The sequence below is a fragment of the Neofelis nebulosa genome, chromosome 3 (genome assembly GCF_028018385.1).
Source record: "Neofelis nebulosa isolate mNeoNeb1 chromosome 3, mNeoNeb1.pri, whole genome shotgun sequence".
Lineage (NCBI taxonomy): Eukaryota > Metazoa > Chordata > Mammalia > Carnivora > Felidae > Neofelis > Neofelis nebulosa.
The window spans coordinates 60,502,847-60,526,134 of NC_080784.1; the positions used below are offsets into that span (position 1 = coordinate 60,502,847).

At 41.3% G+C, this 23,288-nt stretch overlaps 1 protein-coding gene across 1 annotated transcript in view; it reads left to right on the forward strand.

Moving 5' to 3' along the window:
• The first annotated feature begins 358 nt into the window (after positions 1 to 358).
• Positions 359 to 23,288, forward strand: part of SH3RF1 (SH3 domain containing ring finger 1) — a 184,031-nt gene continuing 161,101 nt past the window's right edge. Inside the window, exons 1-2 of the mRNA XM_058720935.1 lie at positions 359 to 473; positions 1,985 to 2,471. Coding sequence (XP_058576918.1) covers positions 2,079 to 2,471 — 393 coding nt within the window. The 5' untranslated portion in view covers positions 359 to 473; positions 1,985 to 2,078. The remainder of the gene's footprint in view (positions 474 to 1,984; positions 2,472 to 23,288) is intronic.

The window sequence follows — 23,288 nt, forward strand, 5'->3', positions numbered from 1 at the left end:
TGCCCCTAAACCATCCCTCTCACTCGCTCTCGGGGACCCCGCTTCCTGGACTCGCGGCCCTCGCAGCGCCCCCTCAGGCCGCCGCCCCCATCGCGCCCCCGGGGGCGGGCGGGGACCGCGCGCAGGTACCTCAGCGCCGGGAGGGAGGCTGCGCCGGCCCCGCGGTTCCCGGAGGTGCCGCGCCCGCTCCGGGGGGAGGCGCTGTGGTGCGGGGCCGCCCCCTCGCGCCCCGGGCGCCCGCTGCGGCTCGGCCTCCTCCTCCTCCTCTTCCTCCGCCCTCCTTGGCTGGGAAAGTGGGAGGCGGCGGCGGCGTGTGTGTGTGTGCGCGCGTGAGGGGGGCGGCAGAGAGGAGTCTCCGGGTGCCGCCGCGGCGTCAGAGACACTGCGCGCGGCGGGCGCGGCGGGGCCGCATCTGCATCGGTCTCCGCCGCCGCTGCGGGGCCGCGAACAAAGAGGAGGAGCCGAGGCGCGAGGTAGGGCGCGGGGCCGCGCGGGGGGAGCCGGCGCGGGCAGACGCTCGCGGCCGAGGAGGCGGTGGTCGGGGCGCTGGGCTGTCCGTCTGCCCCTCCGCCCCGGAGCCGGGACGGTGGCGCGGCCTCGCCGCCTTCTCCCGGCAGGAAGCTGCCCGGGCTCGGTGCCGCGGTCTCCCGGGGGGCGCAGCCCAGCACTCCCTGCCCTCCCGGAGGCTCGGTCTCTCTGGGGACTCCCGCCTCATCTCTGCGGCGTCACAGACGTTTCCCGGTGGCACTCTGTGGGGCTGACTTTCGCAACTTAAGGCTTCGAATTTATTTTTAAGTCCTTGAAAACTTCCAGCAGTCGTTCGGGGGGATTTGTGTGCCCGGCCTGACCCGAAGGGTGGCGGAGAGGAGGCTGCTGAAGGAGATCCCCTTTCCGGCAGCCGCCGGGCCGCAGCCCCAGCGCGGGACCCTCCCCTGCCGCGGGTCGGCGACACCTGGCTCCGGGGTGTGTCCGCGGCGAGCGGCCGCCGCGCCTCCCTGCGGGTCGCGGAGTACCTGTGCTCGGCGGCGTGGGAGAGGGGCTCGGGGGCTCCCCGCTCCCCCAACTCCGTCAAGAACATCCACATCTTGTTGCCCTCTTTCTCCCAGGCACTCCCATTTGCACTTACTTCGGAGGTGGGGGGTGGGGGGGAGCGGCGCAGGCACCGCTTTAAATGCTTTTTTTCCCCGAATGGCCCCATTTTCCTATGACGTTCACAGTTTTCAGCCCAGCATTCCATTGTCAGATTCTTTTGGTGATAATTTTGCCAGATTTTTCTGAATGGGGTTAGGACGGGCTGGCCAGAGATCCGTTTCAGAGTTTGTCAACCGCTGCCCCCGAAGGGTGCTTTTTCTAGTTCAGCTGCTTGCAAGCGAATCTTTAGTTGTGTCCCTCAGAATTGTCAACCTTCGGCTCATTTTGGTTGGGCAAGATTAAGCAGTTCTATTTTTAAGACCGATGAAGAAACATATGTATTTAATATTGGGATCATTTACCACAGGCGATCACATGAGGCATGGTTTCTTAAGCACTAAAGTGGCTTCAAGATTGGGAAGTTTGTTGGCTTTAAAAATACTTTCAGGTAGAGGAAACTTTGAGTTGCTTCTGTTCAGCTTCTCGTATGAGTTGAGGAGGACTTTATTAAGGCAGCCAGTATCACTTTGAGAGCTGAAGAAGTTATGCTGTTTGTTGCATTTCCTAAATCCCGTTTCATTACAGGAATCCCATATAGAGCTTGATACAGCCGTTTCTGCCCAGTGAACTGCTAGATATCTTTAGGGATTCGTTTCGAATTGTTTAAAAAGCCCACTTTGTGTTTAGCTGTTGACTTTGGAGTTCAGGAACCACATTCCAAAGCAAAGCTGCACTATTCAGAGGAAGCACTTTTGTGTACTTTTTTGGTTCTCGGGGCTCCGCTGTGAAACGTCTCTCCAAGTAACAATACTAATTTTCTGTCTTCTCTCCTCCCCCTCCCCCATTACTCCAGAGCGAAGTCTGAAATGGATGTTACATGAATCACTTTCAGGGATGCGCACGACTGTGAACATTTCTGAAGCCTTTTCTCAGTAGACGAGATAAAGATGGATGAATCTGCCTTGTTGGATCTTCTGGAGTGTCCTGTGTGTCTAGAGCGGCTTGATGCTTCCGCAAAGGTCTTGCCTTGCCAGCACACGTTTTGCAAACGATGTTTGCTGGGGATTGTAGGTTCCCGAAATGAACTCAGATGTCCAGAGTGCAGGACTCTTGTTGGCTCGGGTGTTGAGGAGCTTCCAAGTAACATCTTGCTGGTCAGACTTCTGGATGGCATCAAGCAGAGGCCTTGGAAACCTGGCCCTGGTGGGGGCAGTGGGACCAACTGCACAAATGCATTAAGGGCTCAGAGCAGCACTGTGGCTAATTGTAGCTCAAAAGATTTGCAGAGTTCCCAGGGCGGACAGCAGCCACGGGTGCAAGCCTGGAGCCCCCCGGTGAGGGTGAGTAGCCTGCAGAAGCAGTTTGGTGGATCAAGGTGGTGACAGCTACATTTTCTTTCTTTATGCTTCAGCTTGAGGTTTGCTAAATCACTTCGCTGCTAAGGAAGCCACACTTACTGGAACAGATAGGAAATTGTGCCTCGGCATTCTTTTTTTTTTTTCCTTTTGGAATGAGAGTGGATACAGATAACAAATTTTTGTTTTTTAAATTCTCTCCAGATAGCCGCTATTACCTTTTAAGATAAATTTTGGGAGACAGGTAGCAATTATTCACTGAAACCTAAAACAAAGCAGTTTTTTGGTGCTCACGTTAAAATGGAAATTTGGTATGATTTTTCCTTTTTCATGGAGTTGGGGAAACCATAATCATGTATGGATGTATACATATATGATATATGTTGTAAATATGTGTGTGGATGGATCATAATAGGAAATTAAACCTTAGTTTGTATGTTGCATTGGGCCATTTGAGCCATTCTTTTGGTTTTATGAATGCACAGCACAGAATTTACTGGTTGGAGGAATTCTTAACAAATCATGGCCACAGGTAGCAGAGTTTCGTTGCTGTAGCAACGAAATGTCATTTAGGACTACAGTGTAACAGAGAATCTAGCTTTATGTTGGGTTTCATAGGGAGTGAAAAGAAATGTTTCCATCAGAATGATTTTTCTTGGGGTTTTGGGTTTGGGCTGAAATAATTTTAAATGAAGGTAAATATTTGGACAGTTACCACATTTTAAATTCCTAGAACGTAAGGTATTCTGAATAAATCTATATTATGTTATGGGTAATGGCATTCCAAGTAAGATATGTTTTTCTCATTTTTGTAAAAATAAAAAGTAGTTATGGGCATCATCAGATAATTAAAACAATTTCATTTTTGTCGAAAGAAACAATTCTAATGATTGGCCAAACTGATAACATATATTTTTAAAGAACAGTTAATTTGGATGAGAATATATATTTCTTTCTCAAATATTCTTGGTAAACACTCAAAACTGACTTATTTAGTGTTGGAACAGCCTATTGGGATGGCGTTAGACGGTATTAATTCACAGATGTGAGTGTCAGACAGCTACAACCATTCCCTCACTTTCTTCTCAGGCTCATCTTTTAAAATGATACAACGTGTTTCTATCGCTAGATGTAAAATAGGAAAGTGTCTTAATTACTAGGAAACAGTTTCATTACTAGGCTATCCAGCTTCTTTTGATTTATATTTAAATTTTTTTTTTGAAGATAGTGAGAACTTTGGGTTAGAAGACTGTGTGTTGTGAACTTGGTCTGCTTATAGTACTTTTCTTAGATTTCCTTTATTTTATGGAGTTTCCTGGTGCATTGGTTAATGTATATGGTCATTAATATTTTAGCCTCAGAACTAGTGATCAAGTTGATTATTTCTGAGACACCTGACCCAGGTCTGCTCAGCTTAATGAGAGAGTGGATTTGCTTCTTTTGGAGAGATTTTGTTTCCTTCTTAATTGGACTGGAGAGATTGTAGCTTCTGGCTATGGGTGGAAGCATCTTAGTTGTTGACACATTGCCTTACCTGTTGTGAGGAATGCACTGAATGTTTGGTTACTGATAAAAAGGAATTTAAGAAAAGGGCTCAAGCATTTAACTTAACATGCTTTGCATTTTAAGTTTTCTTTCTAATAATGGAGATTGACTATGTAATGCTGTAGTGTTCATTTAGTTCAACTGCTAAACTTCCCATACTGAGCTTCACTTTTCTTGGGTAAACTTTTTTTTCAGATTTTGATGATGTTGCTGTTATTTTTCTGGCTTCTATGATTTCCTAATTTGCTTCATGTTTCTTCTTTAGCATGAGAAAAATTATTCACCAAGAAGCCCTGCTCAACTTGAGCCTTATACCTTGGATAAAATAATTGAAGTCCATAAAACAGAAGATGATGTCTGTTACGTTGCGGGGTGGGGAGGCATAGAAAGTAGAGGACAAAGCAAGAAACAAAATTATTCAGTAACCTGGGTTCATGCAACTGTTGCAATTCTTATAAAAAGAACAGTTTTATTTTTCTAGTGTAAAATAATTTCTCATTAGCAGTTACTGGTAGCTTTTGCTTTCGAGTATTCAAAAGAATCAGGGCTACATAAATAGTCCAAATACGTGAAAGATAAATACATCTCAGAAAACACTCCTTTAAAAAAAAAAAATCAGTAAGGTACAGACATGTGGAGGTTGTAATACACTCTTTTGGACACTTTCCTGAGGTGAGTGGCCATAATAAATTCCAAGCAAGCATTCTACTCTTAGATGTTCTGACACAACCGAGCGGTGCATGAGCCTGTTTCCACATGTTGCGCAAAGCTGAAAGTGATAACATGTGGAATGTTGCTTCAGTTTATTAGTTATGTTCTATGTTCCATTAGATTGTGACCATGTGGCTTCCTCATGCGTTTAGCCGAGGTAGATGGAGTGTTATCAGCAGATACGAACATTTCCAATGTGTGACACAAATCTTGTTCCCAGAATTTTAGTGTTTCCTGCCTAATATGAAGGAGAAAATGAAAAAGTGTTGGATTGGAGTCACCATGGGAATCTGTCAGTTCTTTAGCACAAGTAAAGAATTCTTCTTGGTTTTAGGCCAAAGTCAAGCAGTGGAATGAGCCATAGGGAGAGGGTGACTGCAGATATCTGTTCAAATGGACTAAAAAATACCTGCAGAAGAGAAATAATATATAAATGTCTATGGAAAATTACATATGGAAAACATGTTTAAGTAACTTCTGCAGAATTATCACATAATAGAACAGTTAGATTTCTACTTTCTATGTGTGGTTCCATTCATTCAAGATCTATTAATATCTGTGCACCTTTCTATCTGTCTAGGAATTACTACTTAATGATTTCACACTGCCTCTATTTCAAAGTGAATTTATTTAGTAAAAATAGAGCACATAACCAGTGATTTACACTTCACTTACTCTTTCCTTTTGCTAACAAATATTTATTGAGCACTTACTGTGTGCCAGGCACTGGTCTAGCTGCTCAGTAGAAAATGATGGATATGGGGCGCCTGGGTGGCGCAGTCGGTTAAGCGTCCGACTTCAGCCAGGTCACGATCTCGCGGTCCGGTCCATGAGTTCGAGCCCCGCGTCGGGCTCTGGGCTGATGGCTCGGAGCCTGGAGCCTGTTTCCGATTCTGTGTCTCCCTCTCTCTCTGCCCCTCCCCCCGTTCATGCTCTGTCTCTCTCTGTCCCAAAAATAAATTTGAAAAAAAAAAAAAAAAAAAAAAGAAAATGATGGATAAACCAGATAGAGTCCTGCTTACGAACTTATGAGTATGTATCAATTTGAACGACACCCATTAATGACATAATAACAATGCAAGTATGGAATTAAACTTGGTGAGTGTTATGACAAAGTGAGGGGAGAGGGTAGGAGAAGGATCTGTGTTTAGTGTCAGGATAAATATTGTGTGTGTGTGTGTGTGTGTGTGTGTGGTCTTCAAAAGCTTCCTTGAGGAAGAGGCATTTGAGCTGAGATCTTAAGGATAAAATGATATTAATTAGTTGAGAGAGGGCTGGGCAGGTGAAGAGGGGTTGGGAGGAGTATTCCAGTGTCCTTGATCTACAGCCCACTATATGGCTCCTGGGAGGAACCAATATAAGCTGAGTGTGAACTAAGCAAGGGACAGAGACAGTGACTGAGATGAGGCCTCAAGTATAGTAACGTACAAGGCATCAAGAGGCACCACAGGCCATCTGGGGTCAAGGGCCAGATGAGTGGTATAGCTAGTAAGTGCTCTGCATGTGAGATTAGGGAAATGAATCATTAGGACTGAGATGATCATCAGGGCTGAGAACAGAAATAGGAGCTTGGTGTCAAAGGACTGAGAGAGAAGAAAGGGAATTCTAGATTTGGGGGAAACAGGTGAAATTTCTTCTGCAAGTGTGTAGAGTATGCTTTCATTTCTCCATAGCTATAGTCACAACTCCTTTCTCTCCCTTATTGTTGACTATTATGGGCTGAATTGTGTCCCCTCCAAATTCATAAGATGAAGTCCTATCCCCTAATATCTCAGAATCTGACTGTGTTTGGGAAATAGCAACTTTAAGGAGGTAATTAAGGTCAAATGAGTGGGCCCTAATCCACAATATGATTCTTCTTTTTTTTTTTTTTAATGTTTATTTTTGAGAGAGAGAGAGAGAGAGAGAGAGCTCAAGAGAGAGCTCAAGAGGGGGAGGGACAGAGAGAGAGAGAGGGAGACACAGAATCCAAAGCAGGCTTCAGGCTCCGAGCTGTCAACACAGAGCCTGATGTGGGGCTCAAACTCACAGACTGTGAGATCATGACCTGAGCTGAAGTCAGTCGCTTAACTGAGCCACCCAGGTAATCCCTTTTTAAAAAAAAAAAAAAATGTTTTTTAAATATTTACTGGTATTCTTATAAGAAGAGGGGATTAGGACCCAGAGTGAGACAGAGGGAAGACGTGTGAAAACACACAAAGAAAATGGGTATCTGCAAGCTAAGGAGAGAGGCTTCCAGGAGAATCCAGCCTTGCTGACACCTGGATCTTAGTCTTTTAGCCTCCAGAACTGAGGGAATAAGTGTCTGTTACAGCCAGCCAATCTGTATTACTTTGTTATGGCGGCCCTAGCAAAAACTAATATACTAACTGTGGATGTACTCATAAAGGTCAGCACCTTGAGTGGCCTCAGTCCACTGCCCTTCAGACCTGGCTTCCCCAAAGATCTGCAGTGGTCTAATCCTTCTGTGCTCTTTACTCCAAGGTGCAATAAGTTTGAGAGGTTGTTTAGTACCTACTGCCCTCCTCAGCTGCACAAGTGGCCCGGCATAGTTTTACAAAATAGACAGGAGGTTTATGTGACAATAAACCAGATACGCAGAAAGTTTTAGAGTTGAGAGAAGGAAGTGTCAGGAGGAGAGAACTATTACTACTTGCTTATCTACAGGTTCTTCTGGAAGTGGAGTCTGGAGAGGGTGCATGTTACTGCGTGTTGAGGCATGACCCAAAGGCCAGAAAGGGAATTGAAGGAAGGGTAGGGGAGAAAGACAGGAAGGACTACAGTGTGGCTCCAGCTAGGATTTGGGAAGCTAGTGCTATGAATTGCCTCATTGGCCATCTTTGACCTGCAGTCAGTGAACAGGTACCTGTGGAGAGTTTTTTTCAGCTCTATTCTAGGCTATGATCTGTCCTAGGACAGAGGTGGCATTAATGCATGTTCCTCTTGGAAAAGAGTTTACATTATGGGGAGGTAAAACACAAGAAACAGCCAACAAGGCAGCATATTGTAAAGCATCAAACCTTGGGATAAGAAATAGAATAAGTCTCTATAGTAAAGTTCCTGTTTCATGGCCCCTGGATTAACTGTCTGATCAAAGAGCAGAGTGAGTGTGGATTAGAGTAGGCAGCCTACCAGTGAACAAGAATTGATGCCTTCATGCGGTGGATTAGATGAGGGAGACATTAGGATATTTCTGAATGGCTGAGTTAAAATAGAAAATGTGTTTGTTTTTGCCAAACAATGTGTATTCCAGATGTTTTTGACTTATTTTATCATTTCATTCTTGACCCCTGCTTCAGTTCTCATGTTCATCCTGTTCCTGACTTGACTTTATTCCCAAGTTAGGCTCAATGGCTGGGGCTGAAGGCTCAGATTTGGGACAGAGATAGAAGGCAGGGATGGAGAAGGAGTCTGCGGTGCATACTGATTGATAATTAAAAAAAGAAATGCTTGGGGCGCCTGGGTGGTGCAGTCAGTTAAGCGTCCGACTTCAGCCAGGTCACGATCTCGCGGTCCGTGAGTTCGAGCCCCGCGTCAGGCTCTGGGCTGATGGCTCGGAGCCTGGAGCCTGTTTCCGATTCTGTGTCTCCCTCTCTCTCTGCCCCTCCCCCGTTCATGCTCTGTCTCTCTCTGTCCCAAAAATAAATAAAAAACGTTGAAAAAAAAATTAAAAAAAAAAATAAAAAAAGAAATGCTTAGTGACTTTTTTTTTAATATCACACAAAGTATCATGTGACCATTATCATGTAAATCTCACAACAACCCTCTGAGGTTAAGTACTATTCTTATTTAAAAAGTCTCTGGGGCCTCTGGGTGGCTCAGTTGGTTAAGCTTCAGGTCTTGATCTGATGGTTCATGAGTTCGAGCCCTGCATGGGTCTCTCTGCTGAGAGCTCAGAGTCCTGAGCTTGCTTCAGCTTCTGTGTTGCCCACTATCCGCCCCTCTCCCACTCGTGTTCTGTCACTCACACGTGCTCTCTCTCTCTCTGTCTCAAAAATAAATAAAACATTTTAAAAATAAAAAAAGGGGCACTTGGGTGGCTCAGTCAGTTGAGCGTCCAACTTCGGCTCAGGTCATGATCTCACGGTTCCTGGGTTCGAGCCCCACGTCAGGTCTGTGTTGACAGCTCGGAGCCTGGAGCCTGCTTCAGATTCTGTGTCTCCCTTTCTCTCTGCCCTTCCCTGCTTATGCACTGTCTCTCTCTGTCTCAAAAATAAATAAAACATTAAAAAAATTAAAAATTAAAATAAAAATAGAAAAAAATAAAAAGTCTTTAAAAAGAATGTGAATTAAAATTTTTTTAATGTTTATTTTTTGAGAGAGAGAGAGGGAGAGAGGCAGACTGCAAGTGGGGGAGGGACAGAGAGACAGAGAGAGAGAGAGAGAGAGGCAGACAGAATCGGAAGCAGGCTCCAGGCTCTGAGCTGTCAGCAGAGAGCCCCATGTGGGGCTTGAACTCATGAACGGTGAGATCAAGACCTGAGCTGAAGTTGGACACTCAACCCACCAAGCCACCCAGGCGCCCCAAAAAGAATGTGAATTTTAAAGGGAGTTCTGGTGGTAAAACAACTCAACAATGTACATGTATAATGTTATGAAATGTGTATATTATTCCACCTCTTCATATGCAATTGTATGTGTATGCATATAGTTTTTTTTTTTTTCTTTTTTACATAAATGGAATTTCATGTTTTGTGTATATGATGACTTGATAGTTCATTATTTTGTCTGGGAACCTCTTCATATCTGAGCACATCTGTCTGCCTCATTAAAAACATCACACCTCTTTATTGAGGTTTAATATGTACACAGAGAAGTGCACCTATCTTAAGTGAGCGACTCATTGAAATACCATGCTTCGTTCTTTGTAAATGACTAGTATTTTTCTCCCTGTTTTAAAAATTAAGGTCATACATGTTCATGGTAAAAAAACTGAATGGTAGAAAAGGATGTAACGGAGACAAAGTTTCTAATCTCTCTATTCTTAATCTCCAAGAGTGAGATTGACTGAGAAGAGGTTTGTGTGTGTGTGTGTGTGTGTGTGTGTGTGTGTATGTGTGTGTGTGTGTGTGTGTGTTTTCCCAGAAAAAAAATTAATAGAAATAGGATCATATTATATGTGCTGTTCTGCAATTTGAGGTTTTCTGTTTGATGATGTATCTTTCATAGCTTTCCATATCTACTCTCACTGATGTATAAGAAGGCATTATGTATTATCATTCTCATTTTATGGATGTGGAGAGGATGGCTGACAGAGGCTGAATAACTTGTTCTGGATCTCCTAGCTTGAAAATGATAGAGACAAGATTCCACCTTAGGCCTGTTGGGTCCCAAGAGCTTCCTTCTCTTACCCACACTCTACTTAAGTGACAGACATTCTTCCTGGGTCCTGGTTTGTGGCTTATGACAGGGAAAGCTTTGAAGTGGGGGTTCTTGTCTCCTCACTGTCCTTGCTGTGTGCATTGTGGTTGTTGCTCTGAAGGGACAGATGAAGCTCCTTTACAGTGACAGTGGGCCAGGAAACCAGACCATTAGCTTGGTGCATGGGAGGAGTGTGGTTTGGAGGTCAGAGGTTGTAGCCTCTACTTCCAACACTGCCATCAACCAGCTGCTTGGCTTCTCTGGGCTTTATTGTTTCAGCACAGGACTGCGCAACCTTAGGTCCCTAAGCTCCATGCAGGGAGTGGGGGGACAAGGATTGCCGAGTTTGGTTCATCTTACGCTTTTCAGAATGCTTTGTAGTGTCTGGCACATAGTATGCACTCAAAACGAGGTTTGCTGAATGAATGTTTTTAGTTTTCTAGGGCTGCGATAGCAAATCACCCCAAACTGGGTGGCTTAGAACAACAGAAGTTTATTTTCTCACAGTTTTGGAGGCCAGAGTCTGAAATCAGGATATTGGCAGAGTCATGCTCTTTCTGAAACTTTCAGGGGAGAATCCTTCCTTGCCTCTTCCCAGCTTCCGGTGGTTCTGGCAGCCCTGGGTGTTACTTGGCTTGTAGATGCATCACTCCAGTCTCTGCCTGCATCTTCACATTTCTTCCCTGTGTGTCTGTGTCCAAATTTCCCTCTTTTTACGAAGACACCAGTCTTTGGATTAGGACTTGCCCTAAACTAGCATGACCTCATTTTAACTTGATTATATCGGTTAGACTCTAGTTCCAAGTAAGGTCACATTCACAGGTACTGGGGGTTAAAACTTAAACATACCTTTTTAGGGGATGCAATTCAACCCATAACAGAATGAATGGATGCATGAATGAATGGTTGAGTGATGTGCATTCAAGTCACCTTCTAAGAATTCTTGGCTGTCCATTCTCTCAACAGTTTATTTCTACTTAACCCCTTTCTTCGTGCTGTCTCCTCACCATCTGTAAAAACGGGTTAACACTTTCTCTACCTATTAATAGGTTGCCTTGTGGATAAATGCAAGAATTGATGTGCAAACATTTTGAAAATTATAACATCAATGTAAACGGATATATTATTATTAGTATCATTACTGTAAGAATTATCAGTCTTCCTCACAAGGAATGTGATACCATTTCTGTTCGGGGTAACAAGAACCAAATAACTGAGAAGAAATTGAAAAGATCACAAAAATGGATGTAGAACTACATAAAATGAGGACATGGGCTCAGTAATTTTGTTCCCTTACCTGTGAGAAATAACCTGATGAATGTTCATTCTCTTTGGCTACCACTTGGAGTTTCTTTCCCCATTTCCCCCATTTTTATTACTCTTCCCTCAGCCCTTATTTCTCCTGTGGGTGACTGAAAGAGAGGGAGGGAAGGCGAGATTATTCTATTGTTGCTGGCTGGACAGAGAAAGGGAAGACAATGAGAGAAAGTCTACTTTTGCTTTAGTCACAAGCCCTTGCCGTTCTTCCTGCTCTCTGAAAAGCCCCACCTCTGCTGCTGGTTCTCTGGCTTCAGCCTCCATCTCCCCCCCCCCCCCCCCCCCCCCCCCCCCCCCCCCCCAGTTCTAGCATCTGCTGGTATGGAACTTCTGTGGTTCACTCTTCTGCCTTCTAGACACCTTGCATTGTCCTTTCATACAACCATCGTCTGCATTTTCCAAGTGGCTAGGAAGGGGGAAATGGAAGAAATAGTGGAAGGTTAAACATAGGTCCAAAAAAGGTGGGGGCAGTGCAGTCCGTCATTTCTGACCTTGACTTCATCATTCCAAGAGTCCCTGGCTCTGCTTTGCATGCCTCCATTCCTTAACTCTCCTCCTCTGCCCCTAAGAATGCCTGCTTTTCCCCACCACAGTCAGACACTCACTGTTTATTAATCCATACTCTCTCCAGTCCATTGTATTAATATATTAAAAAATTTTTATTAACGTTTATTTATTTTTGAGAGAGAGATAGAATGCTTAGTGGGGGAGCAGCAGAGAGAGAAGGAGACACAGAATCCGAAGCAGGCTCCAGACTCTAAGCTGTCAGCACAGAGCGCCATGCAGGCCTTGAACTCATGAATTGCAAGATCATGACCTTAGCCGAAAGCTGATGACCTGAGTCAGAGGCTTAACTGACTGAGCCACCCAAGCACCCCTCCATTGCATTAATATGGCTTAAGTAACCCTGAGACAAAAAATGAAAAAGCATGTTTTATTTTAAGGTCAAGAGGCAAATGACTTTGTAATTCACTTTCTAGCAGGATTCTTTATGAGGGCCACCCTAGCAGAGCGACGTAGTATGCATAGTACAGTATAGTGAGCATACTTGTGATAGAAATACTATGTATAGCAACATAGTATAGTGAGGAACTCAGATGTCAAATCAGATACCATGTCAGGCAAGCCTCTTTTACACAGCAACCTAGGTAGTGAGGTGTACTTGTGATAGAAATAGTACCCTTGGCAACACCTTTGCTAGTAAGGCCCTCTCACTGTGGAACCTTAGACCCTTCAGCCTCCCAAAGCTTTTATCACAAAGAGTGTGTACTCTCTCCACTTTTTTTTTTTTTTTTAAATTTCAGAGTCTTTTGAAAGTAGTAACCTTAAAAAGAAAAATTCTGAGCCTCAGTCACCCTTCCTGTGGTCCTGCAGTCCTCTGCAGCGTATGTGCCTGCCAATGCTTAGTCAAGAGGATGGCAGCAATTGCTTCATGAATGGTGACATATGGGTAGCTGTAAACACAGCCATCTTAAAGATAAATGTGTGAGTGGGCTCTTCCGGGGTAACAGGGAAGGGAATGGAGGTGCCATTTCAAATGGTTGACAGTAGGCAGTTAAGTAGTAGACTCTCTGAGCTGTGAAACATGGATAAAAGGGAGCAGAAGACTGTGCAAATGAATTTTCAAGTTACATTAAAAATAGTGCAGAAAGGCAAGGACTGTCATGTTTGAACATTTTTCTGTTAGCCCGAGGAAATAAAGAAGTCCTTATTTTTTGCAAGGAAAAAATCCTTTTGAAACAATGTATGTTTATTGTTTATAATGTTGGAATGAATAAACAGGAGTGGGTTTTCATTATTTTAAGATGTAGTGAGTGTTCCTAAACAATGAAAAATATTTATACAGAAGTAAAATTAAAGTTTACTGTGTGTTCCAGATCTAATTTTAATTTATGTGAGGGATGCTCCCCGCCCCCAAAATAGAGTAAGAATATTAGTGTGGGGTACCAGTACCCCTGGCATCTGTCTAAAATTTTTAGAAGTATTTGAAGACTAATATTTAAAAGTTGAACATTTGAGGGGCGCCTGGGTGGCGCAGTCGGTTAGGCGTCCGACTTCAGCCAGGTCACGATCTCGCGGTCCGTGAGTTCGAGCCCCGCGTCAGGCTCTGGGCTGATGGCTCGGAGCCTGGAGCCTGTTTCCGATTCTGTGTCTCCCTCTCTCTCTGCCCCTCCCCCGTTCATGCTCTGTCTCTCTCTGTCCCAAAAATAAATAAAAAACGTTGAAAAAAAAAATTTAAAAAAAAAAAAAATAAAAGTTGAACATTTGATTTGTTAAAAAGAGATACAATTCCTGTAGAGCTAAAAACATATTTACATTCCTAATTACATAACAGCTTACCATTTAAAGAATTTTAAAAGTTCTTTAATGGATAGTTAAGTATTATATGTGGTGAAATTATATTTCAAACACATTTTTATCTGCTCAGCTTATTCAAAGTGACATTTAGTTAGCAAATCTCTTAGTTTTTCTGTTGTTAAACTCATGTTTTAAGCACACTTTTGATTATTTCTAGTATTTCATATGGTTTTACTTTTTTCCTCCACAGTTGAACACAGCTAAAGAGCTTAAGTCTATAGACTAGATATTTTTGCTAATTTTTGCCTAATTATTTTCATTCTGTATTTCATTGTAGATGATGCTATGTAGCTGGTATTACTACTTTCATTTTTTCTCTCTTCATTTTTATAAACAAGTATAGAATATTAGATGATATTAACAATCTTAGGTCTATAAAGAGCCTAGGTCTTTATATAGGTCTATAAAGGTCACTTGTATAACCTTAGGTCTATAAAGGTCACCTGTATAAAGACAGTGATGTTGCTGAAACTCAAGTGTTGATTGAAAGACATCATCATGTGACAGCTTGAAATGTTTACATATTCCAAGAAAGTCCAACTCTGATATCAGAAAGTGTTGGGTCTCAATATGTGAGCATGAATACGTATGCTGTGTAGAAGTTGGGGATCACTTACATGGTGGCAAGAATGATGGAGACCTGGTTTCTAGTCCTGGTTGTATGACTGACTTTATACACTGGTGATTTCTCTTCTATAGGCTATAGTTTCCTTTTGTAAAATGAGGGCTTGACTGCTTGAGTTCCTTTGCTTCCCTGACATTTTTTGAAATAATTATGCTAGCAAAGGCCACTTTGACATTGAACATGCAGAGCAAACTGAGGTTGGTGTCTGCATATCACCTTGGTGCAATGAGGTGAAATTTGCCTCTTACAGTCACCCATGGACACCAGACCCTAATATCCCTGAGGAGCCCACACTATTTCTGCCACAGGAGCCTTCAGAGGAACTGTTGGATAATCTGGCAGTTTAGATGTGAGGCAGAGAAGAAAAGCAAGGACAGTTTAGTGAGCCTGACTTGGTATCAAGCTCCAAGGAGGGCAGTATGCTTGATGGGCCTCGTCTCCCTGGACTGATCTACCTGTATTCTGCCTGAATATTATCTTCATGTAGTTGTTACACTGCCTAAAATCCTGACAGAGATGGTCTATGTTTTAAAATGTTCTCTGCTCTCTGGAAGGGTATGGAATCATCTAACCATGTTGCTTTTTCCATTCTTACTGACTTGGAGAACACTTGTTCTGATGGACAGTATTCTTCATGCTAAAAGGGAAAGATGGTGGTAAGTGAGCTTCTTTGGGGTCAGACAAGCCTGGGTAAAGGGTGCAGTAAGGGGCTTAAGTGGGGTGACCATGTAACTTATTGTCTACTTTTGAGCTTGAAGGGATGCTTTTGATAATTTTGCAGAGTCAACAGGGGTAAACTGGGTCTGTCTGGGGCAAACAAGGCCATATGGTCACCCTAGCTGAGGGCAGTGTGAGTGAGCCCAGGAAATAGAAGAAAGTTTCATCCAGTATGGGGAAGATGCCAATGAACACAGAAGCTCTTTCAAACATTTTCAGGGGAAATGCAAGGGAATTGATTTCTTCCTCTGAATGCTTCTTTCTGTGGGCTCTGTGGTTTTTGCTGGAGAGAAAATGTGATGTAGTAGGAAAGGCAGGGGATTTAGCAATAGGCAGACCTTCCTCTATTCTTTGTTATCTGTGTGGCTCCTGGGCATGTTATTCATTAGCCTAATTTCTTCATTTGTAAAATGGTGAGGATCTGCTTTCCAGGGTTGTGAGGATTGTATGAGATAAAGAATGTTAAATGCCTAGGACCTAGTTAGATATTCAATACATGTTAGTACCTTCTGTTTTTCTCTCTTCCCAGAAATTAGAACTTTTAGTACCTTGTATCGGTTATATTGTAAAATAAACTGTGTGTGTTTGTGCACGTGCATGCGGGCGTGTGTAGTCTGGTAATTTAATCAGTCAAGTTTACAAGGTTAATGCCAGAGGAGATTTTGTTCTCTTTTAAACAGACAGACTTTAGGCAGACAAGTTGATCGTCACTTAGTGACTGCACATGATGCTACCTATTCAGTTTAAATCCTGGTTCTGTCACTAACTGTGGTGTGATGTGCTTCTCTGGGCCTCATCTGTGAGAGGAGATGGTGAGCGACATGATCTCTCATACCTCTTTCTGTTCTCTCATCCTATAAGAGACCCAGCCAGTGGGGTTCATTATATATTAGACCATCTGTGACTGTTTTCATTGCCTGCCTGCCTTCTTCCCTTCTTTCATTGTGGATATGGGAAACTAATAGTTCAAATAATTTAAAATACTGGTCTTTGATTTTGTTCTTTGGTGTAGTATTAAAAAGACTTAGATCTCTAAAACTTCTGTAAGGGAAACTAGATGTGCTTTGTAGTGCAGTTCTCATTTTTAAAAATTAATGTTAGGAAGGATTTTTATGCCATCACATGGGTCCTTTAATGCCATGTTGGATATAGAATGCATGTGTGTGTTTTATTCCTTTGTGGCTGATTTTTACCATTTCCTCCCTTTCCTGCCCCTCCGTCAATACAGCATCAAGATTAAGTTCCTTAAGTAGATATTACTGGTCAATTTAACCATGTTTTGGTTATTTTTATATCTCCTATCTAGGGCAAATAATTGTTATTTTTATGTGATTAGAGCCATCTCAGGCTAAATGAATGTATTTATGTAACTGATAACTTTCTGATGAATTTTGAAATGCCACAACAGTGAAGAGCCTTGCTGTGTTCCAACTTTCAGCAAGTTTGTGTATATATATATATATATATATATATATATATATATATATATATACATTTTTTTTTATGGAGCTTCTATTTATAGTTAAAATATTCACTTCCTGAGTTTGAAGGGTAAAAAAGGACACTGAGTGAAGATTTTATGGAGATGGTCATCTACTGTATTTAAGAGGTCTCTTGAAAAGGACATTTCAAAAGCTCGTTGGTAACTTATTCCTGTGCCTTGCAAGCTTCATAGCCAGGAAGTTCTTTCTTTTGTATCAAATACAAATCCCTGTCCTTGCAATTTAATCACATTTTTCTAGTCCTGTCCTTAATGGAAAAGAAGTGCTCCCTTGTAGGCTCTCCTTCATAACCTTGCAGGCCTTCATGTAGCCAGACCTCCTCCCTAGCCATCTTTTATCTGGCCCTAATAACTGCATTTCCTTTACATGTCCTCTTAGGACTCATTTCCTAACATTTTAATCATTTTGGACGCTCTCCAACTTCTCATCTTGCTCGGGTTCAAGTCCAGAATAGCTCTTAGCATGGTAATAAAGTTTTGAATAGATCATCATTCTGTGGAAGGCTATCACATGACCCTCCTGAGCGTGCTGCTTGTCTTTACTTCTTGATGCTGTGTGTCTAAAAATAACTCACTACATTGCTGATTCATACTTTGCCTAGACCATCAGTTTCTTTATTATTATTATTTTTAATGTTTATTTTTTGAGAGAGAGAAAGACAGAGCACAAGTGGGGGAAGAGCAGAGAGAGAGGGAGAATCAGAAGCAGGCTCCAGGCTCTGAGCTGTGAACACAGAGCCTGACACAGGGCTTGAACCCCTAACTGCGAGATTATGACCTGAGCTGAAGTCGGCCGCTTAACCGACTGAGCCACCCAGGCTCCCCCCTCAGAGTTTCTTTTATATAAATTTGTTTTCCTTCTCTTATTTGAGTGGTTAGTTTTTACTACCTTTCTAGTTAAACTGCCTCCTGTTGTTTCTATAATCCTTATGGTGGTGGCAGCAATTTGCAGCTATCAATGGAAACTGAAAAATGTCCATCCCAAATGCTGTCTCTTTAGTAGATACTTGTAATTATATCGGTTTGATCTTAAACACATATATAACCTGTTTATCATATTTATTTTGAGTATCCTCTGCCCCCCATTTGGTATTTGATTGTTCTCTAAGTAATTGTGTTTTAGTTTTGTCTCCTGCACCAAGTTATAAGTAACTCGAGAGCAGGGACTCTTGTGTTGTAGGTCTTTTCTGTTCTTTACTGTTGAAAACTAGATGTTCAGTTCAATAAGCACATGTTGATGGGAATGATAGATTCTTCACATTCCAGAATCTCAAAGTTCATTTGAACACATTCACATCTTCCTAAGAGAGAGTGCTTAACCACATGTATATTTTTGGTGCACTTAATCATCCTCATTTCTCCATTATTTAAGTCCGCAATGAAAGTATTACCCAAACGCTGGGTAAACCGTCATGAAACTTGGCTGTAATTGGATCCTGAATAACAGTTCACTTGAGGGTGGCCCTTGAAACATTTGTGTTGCATCCACTATGGTGGTCTGGAAATCATGTTTTCCTAGTTTTATTAGAAAGAATGTTCTACCGAATTGAATCAAAAGCCTTACAAAAGTTAAAATATGTGATCTGTTATCTCCTTTCCCCTAGGCACATCATCGTTCTGACAAAGAGGAAAATGAAATGGATCTAATAGGAATTAGCTGTCCAACAGTCATGTTGATCTTTACCAAACATCTAGTGATTTCTCTGCTTGCATATTTACTTTAGGAATGCAACTATTACATGTAATAAAGGCCTCTGTTTTGATGCAGATTATCTATATACAAGTAATTCCTGTGGGATAGGTAATCCTGTGGATGATAGGAAGCACAGGTAATGATGTGGTTTGCAATAGCACCTCCACATTCTAATTCCCATAAGAGGCAACATGCACATTCAAAATAAAATTAAAATTTCGAGAATGAAGTGGAAAGGGAAAAAAGAAAAAAGGGCAGTTAGAAGAATAAATTAGCCCCAAGGGACTCTTTCCAATTCCTGAATTATAAGCCAGCCAGCTATGATACGAAACATGACAAGAACTGCAGGCTCTTTAGTTCAGATACGTGCAAGGCTGATTTTCTGTGATTGTTAATGTATCAAATATTTAACTAAAATGCATGGAAATACCTCCAGTTATTTTACTTCTCTCCGGAGACTAAGCTACGTGATACCTACAAATAAGGAACAGTAGGTCCACCTAACATTTCATTATAGATGAAAGAGAATGGCTTATCTTGGGGAACAGCACGTCAGGAAGGCTTGGTAACTTTAGATATGTGTCACGCTGTGGTTTTTTGGTATGCAATGAATGAAGAGCTTTGTGTGGAAGGGGTAAGAATGCTAGGTGAATACTTATTATGTAAATTTGTATGTGTTGCTGCGTTTATGTAAGTTTCTTCTTTGTGATCCCAGCTTTCTTTATTTCCTGGACTGAGTGGCAAGTTTATTTTTCACATTTACCTGATATGTAAATTTGTCAGCCCCCATTGGTGGCTTTTTTCTCCTTCCAGTTTGGTGGGGTCAAGTCAGTATCTGGGCATCATTAGCAATTAGCTAGTGTCTTGTTTGTCTAAGTACAGCCATGGTGTAAGCCACCCAGCCCTTCTGAAACTGGGTTTTTTTTGGACCAGTTTAGGATTTATTTAACATGTGACCAGTTTAGGATTTATTTAACATGCCTCATGTTTAGTGTTATATGTTGAAATTAAGAATGTATGAAAATAGAGATTGTGTTCGGTGCATGCATGTATCAGTCATTCAGTACACATTTCTTCTCTGTGTCTGGAATGAAGGGTCACCGTTTCTTGGCACTCTTACCAGACATACTGGGATATTAAGCTAAAGAATAGAATAGGTGGGTTAAAGATAGAGGCCAAAATTGATTTATGGTTTGACACTTAATATCAATTTTCCTAGTCAGTCGAGTGTCATCTGACAAGTTTGCAGCCATGTACTGGATGATACAGTCTGCACAGGTGGGGAGTAATTAGATCACAACTATGTATCTTTAGCTTTAGGATGAAAATAGTAGTAATTTTAGTTTGGCAGCAAAATCACTTTTAAATGGTCATGAAATCATTGTAAGAGCTGATCATATGGAATAATGTATGTCTGATTCAAGAAAATAAATTCTTCACTATCTGGCCTTGAGGGAAAATACGTAGCAAGATGTTTTGTGATCTTGAGTAAACTAATGAATTTGAGTCAGCTACTATTTTAGTGAGTGTTCTCTTTGTCGCATCTAGGTTAGTGATGAATGAATTCACTCTTTTGTCAAATAACTTGCTTTGCATTGATATCATTGTTTGAAAAAGTAAGCTATAATGAATTTCATAAGCTGGAAAATGCAACATGCCTTAAAATGTGAAAATGCTGGGCTTCCTTTTATATACTGAAACATTGGTTAATTGCCTTTATTTTCCACATCTGATCAAGTTCTTGAGTCTCTGGACAGCATACCAGAGTCCTTAGTTCCGTAGATATGCAATTTATCATTTACAGTCTTCAATTGATAAATATACTTATTTGGCACAAACACATAGGATCAAAGGTAATCTGAACAGTATACAGGTTTGATTAATGAATACACTAGACTTTTCCTTAAGGTTTGAACAAAGAATGGTATCACAAACAGTTTTGTTAATAAAATAAATAGGGGTTAAGGATTGGAACTGTTTCTAGTAGACTGTGCAGCCCTAAATCATTCAAAAGTAATGAAGCAGTTTTCTGAAACAGATTGTGTTTCCTTACGAAGGAAGCCACCTTTGTTCCATGTCACTGATGCATTCTTTATAGGTGAGGTCACTCTGCATTGCTGATATCTTTTTCCTTTCATAAAAGGGAGATGTGGACCGCTCCCAGTGCATTCCATTTCTCACAGTCCATAAAATAAGGCTTAAATGTACCTGTCCATTAAAAGCTTTTGAAGGACGAAAGCCAACCTCACAGGCTTTGTGAACCATGAATTGACAATAAAAGACAGTATGCTTCTGTTTTTCAAATAGCCTGTTTAAGGACAAAAGAACTATTCACTCCTACATGACTTTCATGTAGTTATAATAAAAGATAGGAGGATGGTCATCTTGTTTTGTGCATAATTTTAAGGCTGTTCGACTGAGATTATCTGAAACAATAGTTTTCATTTATTCAAACTAATAAAGTCACTGAGAGGAATGTATAGTATAAAATATACAAACGTCTTTATGTCTGTTTCTTTAGATAGAATTAAATTTAAGAAGTAGCTCCTCAACCCCCACAAAACCTAACAGGTTAAAGCATTTACAGAGTATGGATTAAGCTATTGAAGCTAACTATTGAAATGGTCTCCTAACTAATCTTCCTCTTCCACCTGTGTCTCCTAGAGATGTGTGGTGTGATGTGTGTGATGTGTGATGTGTGATGTGACACACTGTTGCTCAAACTTAGATAATGGTCCATTAGATTGAAACAGTATAACTGAGCCGTATCTTTTCCTCCACTTTATCTTTTAAGCTTATGCATTTTACTTCAGCCATACAAGTTTTCTTGTTCTTCATCAAACCACTCAGACCTGGGGCCATTTGTACCTGCTTTTTGTGAAGCCTGGAAGGAAGGTCTGCTTTTACCCAGAGTTCAACATGGCTGGCTTCTTTATTTCAGTTTGATTTCTTCTCAAGTGTCCCTTCCTTGGGAGGGTCTTCTCTGACCACCATACCCAATCTTCTAGTCTGATAGGTTTATTTTTCCTTGTAGCGCTTATGCCACTTATATTCATTTAAAATTAAAAATTTGTTTGCTTTGTTCCCTCCCCCCAGTGCCCAGTAGACAGGAAGCTCTATGAAGGACAGGACTTTCTCTAAATTTATTCCTGTCAGTATACCCAGCAACAAGAACACTACCTGGTACAAAGTAGGCCCTCAGTAAGAATTTGTTTAATTAACAAATCAGTGAATCAGTTACTTGATGTATGTTGGTCTTAACTCTGCAAACCTCATGTTGAAAAAATATGGCAAATGGAAAAATGATTGTCAATTGTTCAGATGTTTAAGTTGGAACTAAAAATTTTTATAGATGAGTATATTAAAGTATCATATTTGCATATTTGTTTTGTTTTACGAATATAAATGTAGAATGATTTAAAAAATAATCTTGCTATAAGCAGTTTTTTTTCCCAATGCAAGAGATGAGCAACATGATTTCAAATTATAGCGGTATCTCTGTTTTTTGCTTTTGGAAATGAATAAACACCCTTTATAACTGATGGTGTCAGTGTGCTTGAGTACTCATATTTTTAAAGGTACCCAGAACACCAGATAATGAGAGCATGGAAAGGAGCCCTGTCTTTTTCATATATTTCTGCAAACTCCTATACTTAACATATTCTTTGGAAGAGAAGTGACATTGTTTTCTGTACCTAAAACTGTTTAAGGAGTGGGTGGAAACACCTATTAATCTTGGCTGTGTCGTGACTTGAGAATATTTCCTCATAGGATGTAGTGTAGATTCAAATTAGCCTTCAGATATCGTTTTTTTTCCATTGCAAAATAATACTACCGAATTGTGGGTTGATTCTGTTGAGTGTCCTGAGCCTGTTGGTTAATATCAGAAATGGATTTTTTCTAATCTGATCATTGCTACATACATTACATGTAAAATTCACTTAAGGGTCTCTGTGTAGGCACATAGAAACATGTCACAGTCACATGTTTCACAATTACTATCCTTAAACCTGCATGTGTTTTAGCTTACTGACAAGGAGTCAGCTTGCTGTAAATTTGTTTTTCCCATTGTTAGCCTGTGTGCATCCAGTAAGGGAATGGATCTTCGTATTTTTTTCGCCAACAGGTAATTCTGTGTTTTATCATGTGTTGGTACTCAGTCTGCTTTCCATGTAGAATTAGAGGACGTTTCCTTCATCCCTTAATGATTCTGGGGCCATTCTACAAAGTCACTGTAAATAGGCCCATTCTCCAGGCTCTGGCTCCCAACTTCAGTCTTGCCTTACATTAACTAGGCTGTATGACCTGTTAATTGTGTTAATTGCTGTCCCCTGGATCAGGTACGCACCCCTAATGTTGTGTGCATTATCCACTGTTCATTCAGTCAGTAAATATTTACTTGGGAGAACATCCTGAGCTAGTTTGACCACCTCTTCTGTATGCACTGCAGTCTGTCCAAACTATCAAAGTTGCTATTTTTTTTTTTTTTTTTTGGCCCTTCACTTTTTTGTTTGTCTCTTTTTATCCCTCCCAGTTACCTGCTCCCAGCCCCATCTCCAGTTTCAGTGTCTGAGTCTTTGTGTTATAGTCCTTATCCTTTTCCCAGTGAGCACATCATATGTCTTACTGTCCTTTTAAAAATTCCTTAACTGCATTTGACTTATGGTAGAAAAAGCAGTGGAGAATAAAGCACATGGTAAAAAGTGGCATTAATAGTATACTTCTCAATTTTTCTGCAAAATGGAACTTTATCTCTTTGTACCTTCCCATTTTAGATGAAGACCTATGAGATTATTTCAGTTTTTCTACAGCAGTCTTGCAGGATTGTTGTATTTACCAGGGATTATTTTATAGATGAAAAAATTTGAATTGGCCTTTAGTTTCCGAGTAAAATAATTGCTAGTTAAATGACTTACATTTGTCGATCAGACCTAGTTAACATAAGTTTGTGTCTGTCTTAAAATAAAAGTTGAA